The sequence below is a fragment of the Anopheles ziemanni genome, chromosome 2 (genome assembly GCF_943734765.1).
Source record: "Anopheles ziemanni chromosome 2, idAnoZiCoDA_A2_x.2, whole genome shotgun sequence".
NCBI classification, from domain to species: Eukaryota; Metazoa; Arthropoda; class Insecta; order Diptera; family Culicidae; genus Anopheles; species Anopheles ziemanni.
The window spans coordinates 61,645,181-61,654,758 of record NC_080705.1 but is presented as its reverse complement, the minus strand read 5'-3'; the positions used below and the strand labels follow the sequence as shown (position 1 = coordinate 61,654,758).

The following is a 9,578-nucleotide window of genomic DNA, read 5'->3' as shown; positions in this document are numbered from 1 at the left end:
AGGATGATCGGTAGCGTATCAAATCGAGTGCGTAGAATCAAGTAATTGGTGTTGTGTGTTGGTTTGGCAGATTGTTTGTTGTTGTGGTGCAACATATTTAAGCCATCCATTAGGCAATAAAATATGTGTGTTTGTTTAGTTTTTCATAGACAGATCGTGGTATTCAAATGATTCACATCGAGTGGTGTGGAAGAAGGATAAAAATTAAATAAAAGCATACGATTAGAAAAAGATCGAACATAGATCCACAGAAACAGAGAGAAGGATAGCTGGCTTTGAGCGAAGAGAGAGAGAGAGAGAGAGAGTTTACGGTGCATCATGAAGGATGAAAGGAATGAGTGGTAAAAATAGGTTAGCTAGTAGTTGAGGAGCTTATGTAATTGTTTTATGATACGGATAATAACAACCTAATTTCTAGATTAGCAGGTATCTGACTTAGATTTTCCTTTCCATCGCTGGTTTTGGTGGTTAAGCATATGCTAAGATAGCACAATATTACATGCAGCTGAAATATAATATAGCTTGATTATAACATAAAACAAAGAGTTGTTAAACAGAAAGCCGGAGAATAATTTTTCTCAAGGATGGATAGCCACTAGAAAAATGCAAACTACATCAAAATGCAGAGTAGTACGCTGGTTGAAGGTAACAGATACATTGAATTAGGACACCGACCGCAGATGCACAATACACTGAACAGATTCGGGGCCTCTGTCTAGAGATCCTCAGTAAGTGACGACAGAGAAAAATACCAACAGAATCGTCGCAGTACCTTCAGTGATGTGACTTCTGCGCGAAGAGAGGCGCGAGGAAGTGTACCGCGATTGGGTGGTACTATGCTGATCCTCCATCGTGAGCTCCCGCTCGATCAGCACAACGTTCGGGTCAGCCGTGCAGACACGCGCCCCTGTAACCGGATCCTCGACCGTGTACTGATACTCGTACGCAGGTTCGCGTGGACGCTTGTCCTCCTCCGGCTCCGGGATAACGATACTATCGAATTCGCCCTGCTCTGCCTTGGTGATCGTATCCTCCGCGTACAGGACTGTCTCGTCCGCCTTCTTGTAGATGTGCTTGATACCCTTCAGCTTCCGGTGGGCAGCCGCAATAGAGAAGTCCGGATCCGGTTCGTTGATCTCGCCGTCGAAGAATGCCTGCGTCTTGCGCTCTAGCTCGTCCGTGTTTACGACCAGCTTGCGCGTGATCTTCGGTGGTGGCGGTGGTGGAGGTCGCTCCTTCTTTACAAACACCTCGATCGTGGCGTAGTAAACCGGGGGTGGTGGGGGATCGAAGAAGGTAGGCAGTTGCAGGGGCGGTGGGGTGCGTTTTTTGTCCTCTCGCCCGTCACCGTTGCCTTCGTTGCCGTTACCTTCGTTGGCGTTTCCGTCACCGGATGCAGATTGGTCGGCTCCTTGCTCGGCCCCTTGTTCACCACTGCCGGCGCTGTCTTGGTTTGACGATTGATTGTTCGAGTCCGACTCGGAACCTTGCGCACGCTGTGTATTGCTATCAGCGCCACCGCTGGCCGCCGCCTTGGTTATCTGGGGAAGCTTCGGATCGACGCTCGTCTCCAATACGGAGTGCACGAGATTACGGGTAGCGGCGATCTGTTGCAGGAATTCGGATGTTGTTTCCTTGATTTGCTGGATCTCGCGGTTGCTACGCTGTTCGAACTTGCGCCGGATCTCTTGCTCTTCGAGCTCACGGAACCGCTTTGCTTCCGCTAGGGCGGCCTTCTCACGGGCGTAGATTTCTTCTAGCTTACGGTTCAGCGCCTCCTCGCGCGACTTTTGCTCGACCACACCTTCAACCGACGCGTCAGCCTCGGAGCCCGCCGCAGGTGTACTGTGACCTGTTGTACGGTACGGCATCCGTGGCGGCAGGTGGCGGTAGTTTTGTTTGGCAATGGAGAATTAAAATGGGAAAAATATAGTTCCTATCCTACGTTTAAACAACTAACAACGGTTCGTAACGGGTGATGTGGTGTGAGTAAATGAGAAAGCTGCGAAAAGCGTATAGGAAAGAACGGAAGTCGACAACAGAATTGCACCTACCTTTCTTGGTCGTTGTGGTTGATACCTTACTCACACTCTCACTCACAGCCTTCTGAGTTGTTTGCAGAATTTCAGTCTTCTTTTCCGTTACTTTGACGTTGTCAGTCTTCTTCTCTGACAGTTTTGGATTTGGTTCGGATACCTTTGCAGGTTCTACAGGCTTCTTGGAAGCTTCAGGAGCCTTTGCAGGTTCTACCGGCTTCTTGGGAGTTTCAGGAGCCTTTGCTGGCTCAAGAGGCTTTTTAGGTGCTTCAGGCACCTTAGCAGGTTCGACAGGTTTTTTGGGTGCTTCAGGAGCCTTGGCGGGCTCTGCAGGCTTTTTGGGAGCTTCGGGAGCCTTGGCAGGCTCTGTAGGCTTTTTGGGAGCTTCGGAAGCCTTGGCAGGCTCTACAGGTTTTTTGGGAGTTTCAGGAGCCTTTGCAGGCTCTGTAGCCTTCTTGGGAGTTTCAGGGGCCTTTGCAGGTTCGACCGGCTTCTTAGGAGTTTCAGGGGCCTTTGCAGGTTCGACTGGCTTCTTGGGAGTTTCCGAAACCTTTGCAGGCTCTGCAGGTTTTTTGGGAGCTTCAGGAACCTTTGCAGGTTCGACTGGCTTCTTGGGAGTTTCAGGAGCCTTTGCAGGTTCGACTGGCTTCTTGGGAGTTTCCGAAACGTTTGCAGGCTCTGCGGGTTTCTTGAGAGCTTCAGGAGCCTTTGCAGGTTCGACCGACTTCTTGGGAGTTTCTGCGGCCTTTGCAGGTTCGACTGGCTTCTTAGGAGTTTCATGAACCTTTGCAGGCTCTGCGGGTTTCTTGGGAGCTTCAGGAGCCTTTGCAGGCTCTACAGGCTTCTTGGGAGTTTCAGGAACCTTGACAGTCTCTAACGGTTTCTTGGGAGTTTCTGCGGCTTTAGTAGGCTCTGCTGGTTTCTTTGGAGACTCCGCAGCTTTAGGAGCTTCGCTGGTATTTGGTCTTTGGACTTCCGGAGTTTTGATTGGCTCTTGTGGCTTTGCAACCTCCGGCTTCTTCACTACCTCCGGAATCTTAGTTGTTTCAGGTGCTTTTACTTGTTCAATGTTTACCGTTGTCGGTTTCGGTGCCACGTCAGTCTTCTTTGCTGGTTCAGATATTTTCTTTGACTCTTCAGTCCTAGCAGCTGGTTTTCCTTCTGCTTTTTTGGCCGCTTCCACCAACTTTGGTTGTTCAACAGGTTTTACCGGTTCGATGGGTTTTACATGCTTCTCATCCTTCTTCGGCACATCCGGTACCTTTACCGGTTCAACCTTTTTCGGTTCTTCGGGCTTCTGTTTTTCTACACCCTTAAATGGAGCAGTAGCGTCTTTCTTTGGCGATGGAGATTTCGGAGATTTGGGTCTCTTGGATTTCTTCGGCGAGTCCGGTCCCTTTTCGCTGGCGGTCTTGTTGGCCTGCTCCGGAAGTTTGATCGGTTCGGGGATTTTCTTCTTCGTATCCGCTACCTTGACCTGCTCGACTTTAACCTCCTGGGTTTTTACCGTGTCCACACTCTTTGTTGCTTCGGTGGACTTTTTGGTTGCTTCCTCTAGTTTTTTAACTTCTTTGACGTTCACTTCAGATGTTTTTGAAAGTTGCTCGGCGGTTTTCTGTTTTTCTACAGCGGTGGTGGTCTTGGTAGTCTTGCTGGCTTCTACTTTCACAGCTTCCACCGTCTTGGTAGAATCAACCGTTTTGATCTCTGGCGCCTGTTCTTCTTTCTTCACCGGAACCGGAAGTTTCGATTCGGTTTGCACCTTCACCGCATCATCAACGTTCAACGACTGCAGTCGCTTGAGAGCATATTTCGCTTCAATCTGCGCGATCTTAGATTGCGGCTCTTCGGTTGCTTGATCTGAGGCGGTGGTAGCGGTGGTCTTTTCGGTTTTTACTTCCGCAGCCTTGATTTCCTGCAACTGCTGCTGCTGACGTGCTTTAAGGGCTGCGTACTTGGATTCAATCTGTTGTATCTTAGACAGCGACTCGGGTTGGGGAGAGTCCGGTACTTCTGGCTTCACTTCCTCGGCGGCGATTGTGGTCTGTACAATTTCAACCGTTTCCTTGACAACCTCCTTTGCCTGCTGGCGATGGGCGGTATATTTCGATTCAAGTTGTTGAAGCTTCGAAAGAGGCTCCTGGTTCTTCTCACCGGTCGGCGAGGAGACAACAGTCTGCTGCTGTTGCTGTTGTGATTGCTGCGTCGCGGCAGTTACCTGCTTGGTTTCAATCTGCTTCACAGACTCTTCGCCAGATGGACCACTGAGGGAAGATTTGCGCGCAGCGTACTTGGACTCGATCTGTTGGATTTTCGAGACCGCTTCCTCTTGCTTCTGGGCGGCGTATTTAGCTTCGATCTGCTGTACAGCACTTTGTTGTTGTTGCTGCGTAACGACCGTTACCTGTTGTTGATGCTGCTCCTGCAGTAGCAGCTCCTGTTTCTGCTTGAGTGCGGCAAACTTCGACTCAACGATCTGGAACTTGGCATCGACGATGTCGTTCTTCTGTTCGAGTTGCTTCTGCTTGAGGGCAGCGTATTTCGATTCGATTTGCTTGATTTTAGTTTGCTGATCAATTAGCTGCTGCTGCGTTTGCTGAGTTTCAGTGATTGCCTCCGCGAAGGACGCCGACGACTGAGAGGATACGCTGCTGGATGTTGAGACGGATTTGGACTCCACCTGTACCTTGGAGCTCTTTGATACGCTCTCGAGCTGCGCTTCCTGCTGCCGTTTGACGGCAACCGACCGGTGTGCCTCCTGCTGCACCTGTTGCTGATGCTGCTCCTGCTTGATGACCACGGACGAGGTAGACGAAACCGACTTCGACTCGGACTGCTGCACAACCTGGGTGGACGACTGCACCACCTGCGTGGACGACTGGACGGTGGTGACCTGAGAAGACTGCTCCTGTTTGGTGTGCGTGAGGTCAAGCTTTTTGGCCGACTTCTTCACCTCGAACGCGGCCAAACGCTCCTGCACCGAGGCTGGCTTCTCTTCTTCCTCCTCCGTCTGGACCGCCGGCTCCCCGGTGGCGATTTGCTGGGGCAGATGTTGCTGGTGCTGCTGCTGCAGGTACTGTATCTTCTGCAGCGCCTGGTGCGATTCGTCCCGGCTGGTCTTGTGCTTGAACACCACGTAGCTGTCGGCGATATCGGACGGCTTGATGTTCTCGTCGGTCTTGTGCGCCTCGATGCGCTGCGGCAGCTTGATGATGCTCTCGTCGATGTTCGTCTGCGTCGGATCGATGCGCAGATCGTCGTTGGTGTGCTCCTGCAGCGCGACGGCGTTGCTAGCGTACTCGTCGATCTCGTAGATCCAGCGCTGCTTCGCCTCCTCCGAGTACGCGATCAGGTGCACCGGGTCGCCCTTTGCCTTCGGCTGAAGCTCGAACGCACGCGAATCGATCTCGCGCAGCTGACAGTCCGGCAGGCGCACGATGTCCTTCAGGATGAAGATCGACCGGTCGTCCGAGAGGCGCTTCGACTTGGTGATCAGTATGCGCGATTTGAACAGGAACAGGTAACGCTCCTTGATCTTATTTTCCTTGTCCCGCACGCCAAAGTACTCGTGGGCAAGCACGCGCCCAAGCTTTTGCAGGTTGCCTGGTGAAGTAGCAGAGAAAAGTTTGATATCGATCACCACCCTCGCACATACACGCACACACGCACACACGCGCACACTCATACACTACTCGCTTCCCGCAACGTTTCTCGCGGAGTCGGAGTCCCCCGGCCGCACACGACCTGTTAGCATACCTCTGAATCCTTCGATATTCTCGAGAAACTTGTTGTTCGCCGCTCGACTCGGTACCGAGAGCATCAACTCTAGGGCCTTCTGGATGTCGAGCACGTTCTCGCCAAGCGCGGTCGAGTACTTGAGCAGCTCCTGTTTGTGCGGTAGCGAGATGGACAGCGGATAGTGAATAATTACGTCAACAGGTGGGCTCGCGGCTTCGAGGAAGCAACCAGGGCGTTCGCCTGTGTGCTAAACTTAGAGCTGTGCGGATGTTTACAAACTCCTGCCTCTGGCCATTAGGTGTGTGTATATGTGTGGGTGTGAGGTATGTGAGAATGGGTTTTCTTTCGGTCCATCAAACCTATGTTTTTCGTTGCGCATCCCGCGTTCTACTTATGTCTCCCGTATATCCATCGTTTTCCGCCGGATTCCTTGGGTGTTGGTGCCGTTTTGCGGTAGTTTTTGTTTGCTTTAACCGCGGTGTGTGCTGCTTTTTAAGGATTCTATCGCTCCCTCTCCCTCTGGGTACCACGGCTAGTTGTGTGAGTGTGCTTTTTGATCATTGCAGCAATTTTATTGCCAATTTTGTTTAGTCTTTGTTTCAACGTGAATTGAGTGAAACGAGCTGTAAAGTGTGGTTAGGGATCCTGCTTGCTGTATGCTGATCGTGTAAATTGAAATGAGACATCTGGTGGGACAATAGATCGCACGTAGATGCCTACATCATCTCGGGTTAGGCGTGTATTTCAAGCTAATTTAAACTAAGCGTTATATTAGCTATTGTGTACTCAAGGCCAAGAGAATTTTCTTTTTTTTTCTCTCTCACCGACCCGTTGCACCTACGGGGTGTAGTATGCACGTATACTGTTTAACCTCGTCTCATCAATCATTTTTTACCATCAACGTTCTCCATCATCGTGTGGTTCGTGACTAATGTGTACGCTAGCCGTACGTTACCAGTTTTGCGAATGCGTACGTCAAAGCAGAGCATCTTTACGTCATGAGCTGGGAATAGACACGATGATCGTGCAAATGAAAAAATGAAGACAGCAAAATAACACATCCCGTACGAACACAGTAAAAAGGGGAGAAAAATACAACAAAATCCATTTGCTCAGAAGTGCACTTTTAATTCAATCGTGCCGATTGTGTACGCATGTAAACATATCTCTGCATTAGTCTTTAAAACATACTGGATAGGTCAGTACATTTTCTCTTTCGGCATTCGTGCACATACGGCAACGAACCATCTCTTTAGTAACATCGGCAAAAGTTCATTGGATATTTTTGGAGAAACCATTTTCCAACCGAACAAAACGGAAGGGTTGTGTTTGTGTTATTTAAAAAATGGAGCGTCTACCAAACGTTATGTTTGCTATACCTTCTAAATATAGCTCCAAATGAACTGTACGGTGTTGGTTTTTCCGATCGTTCCCAAACCGGCTCGATCGAAGGTTATCGATTCACATTTTTTTTACTGCAGTCCATTGAAGTGTCTGCTAGTTTATGCCTTTGAAGGTCAAGCGCAGAGCATACAAAACGGTTTCCTCTCAGTTTCAGCTTTTGTTTTTTTAATGTTTGTGTGGTTGAGTTTGAAAAACATTCTGCTGGATGATACAATAGATTTACAGGAGTTTCTGGTGCTGTTTGTGTAACTTATTCCACTTTCTCGCTTGATTTAGTAAGCCAAGTTTCTAATGACATGCTTCCGTTCTGCGCAGCTGATTAGTTGCATCGTGGTTAGGATGAAATATAATGATTTTAAGGTTGATGTGTCTGATCTTCTTCTCTTTTTGACTCTCTGTTTTACAACCAATGAAGCATATTCACCAACGTGATCCTTCCGGGACCTTACCTTGAAGAGAAGCTTGTAATCGTTGATACGCTGAATCGGAAGTTTCAGATGCTCGGTGAGACTTTTATCGTCGTCGATTTTCGCTGAGAGCTCCTGCAGGTCGATCAAAAAAAAAGAAGAAGAAAAACACGTACACATATACACGCACACGCATTTGCTTTAGTAACGGATCACATTTTTCACATTTCAATTGACTTCGAGAAATGTATCGAAATTTCACTTGCAGCACACTAACGCTCTTCGACACCAGATGGAATGTTCCCCAGACTCCATTGAAGCTAACCCGCACTGCCCGTAAATTTCCCGCTTACCAAGGCACAGATTTTAATGCCTCCCCCTCACAAACATATCCGTGGTGGTGCGATTTGTCTAGAAATAAATTTTCCACTGCCATAGATTGTCACTCGGAATGGCGATGTTCAGGGAGCACCGTTGGTTGTTTTCGTGCGTTAGCGGGTGGAAATACGTCGAAGCAACGGATAGGGCGGGGTGCATGTTGGTCGGGGTTGGGGATGTTGTATAAATAGTGGATTTGATAAAACGGATCCCGAAAGACATTTTCGTGCGGAGGTAATCGATCGAAGCGGATTGAGGTACCTTAACGGATATTTTTGGACGGCTTTCCATGGACGGTGAATCGTGTGTGAGAACATTTAAGATCAGAGATCATGCTTGGTTTGCGATTGGTAAATGATATTTGGAAAAAGAGGAACTAAAGCGCTTCAAAAACGAATCAAAAGATCGTAAAATTAAATATTTTATCATCTCGCGATTAATCCGTTTATATTACCATAGCAAAATTATCCAAATTCTTTGCACAGGTGTTGCGAGAAAACTACGTCTGTGACAGGAGCTAAACTGCTTTAAAAAATATCATTACAAATTTGCAATTCCATTTGAAGAACGAAAACTGTCTGTTTATTTTCACGATCACGATCGCAATGATGATCACCATTACCGCCCACAGTTTTCCCGCGCGGCGGTAGGCGGCTTTTGATCACACCTTCACGGAGATCTCGGAACAGACGAATGGGCCGGACTAGGTCATCTGTGACCTTTTCCCCCAACCCGGGAGGCACGTCCAAAGCGGCATTAGTCACCAACATTGGGTAACAGTCGCCGTAGGTGGACTAGTGGGAAGTTGACAAAGAGCCAACGTGGAGGAAAAAAAGAAACAACAAACAAAAAAACGCTAGGCATGAGGTAATGTCAGCTTTACACCGTACCTCGGCCGAATTTCTACTCCGAAATAAGTAACAAGGTTGTTTGGCAAGGGCGGTAAAGAAATAGAAAATTATTCCGGCCAACGTTTTGGTCGGCCCGAGGTGACCGGAATCTGTTGGCCATGAAAAGGTAGAGAAACGACATAAAATAGAACCTTGAGTAATGGAAAATGTGGAGCAATGTCTGAAGAAACGTTTTTGGAACGCCGCTCAGCTTAGGGATGTTCACACCCTCCCACATATTTGTGGAATCTGATGCAGGCTCTAGTAAAAAATTAACAGGGAGAACATTTTTTTAAAGACGAGTTAGTAAATCAAAATCTATCTAACGGACCTGCATATCTTGATTATTTTTAAGTATTATATAATAAACAATACTTTAGTTTGTTTAGAAAACACACTTGCTGTATGCACATGGCCTGATGGAGTTTCAATATGACATTGCACAATACACACGTCATTGTATTTCGAATAATAAATAACAAAAGAATTGACGCACATCGCCTGTTCCAAATGCTATCCGAACTGGTCGATAATGCTATACTTTTTGAAAGTTGTAGGATGGGGGCGCCTGGTTGTTTATTACAAATAACCCAAAAATTATACCCATCTAGTCATCTTCTGATGCATTTCATTATAATCATCATATATACGTCATACGTAATTTCTAATGTGAATCTTGTTGTTTATGTTTGGCAAACTATTTAGATAAGTAAACTGCATTTTTT

The 9,578-nt window shown here is 47.8% G+C and overlaps 1 protein-coding gene across 1 annotated transcript in view; it reads right to left on the bottom strand.

The window, feature by feature from the left end:
* The window catches only part of LOC131292772 (obscurin), a 21,598-nt gene extending 15,727 nt beyond the window's left edge, over window positions 1-5,871 (bottom strand). Inside the window, exons 1-5 of the mRNA XM_058320858.1 lie at window positions 5,793-5,871; window positions 3,751-5,639; window positions 3,010-3,639; window positions 2,049-2,946; window positions 773-1,867 (exon numbers count right to left, since the gene is read on the bottom strand). Coding sequence (XP_058176841.1) covers window positions 773-1,867; window positions 2,049-2,946; window positions 3,010-3,639; window positions 3,751-5,639; window positions 5,793-5,856 — 4,576 coding nt within the window. The 5' untranslated portion in view covers window positions 5,857-5,871. The remainder of the gene's footprint in view (window positions 1-772; window positions 1,868-2,048; window positions 2,947-3,009; window positions 3,640-3,750; window positions 5,640-5,792) is intronic.
* Between the last annotated feature and the right edge of the window lie 3,707 nt (window positions 5,872-9,578).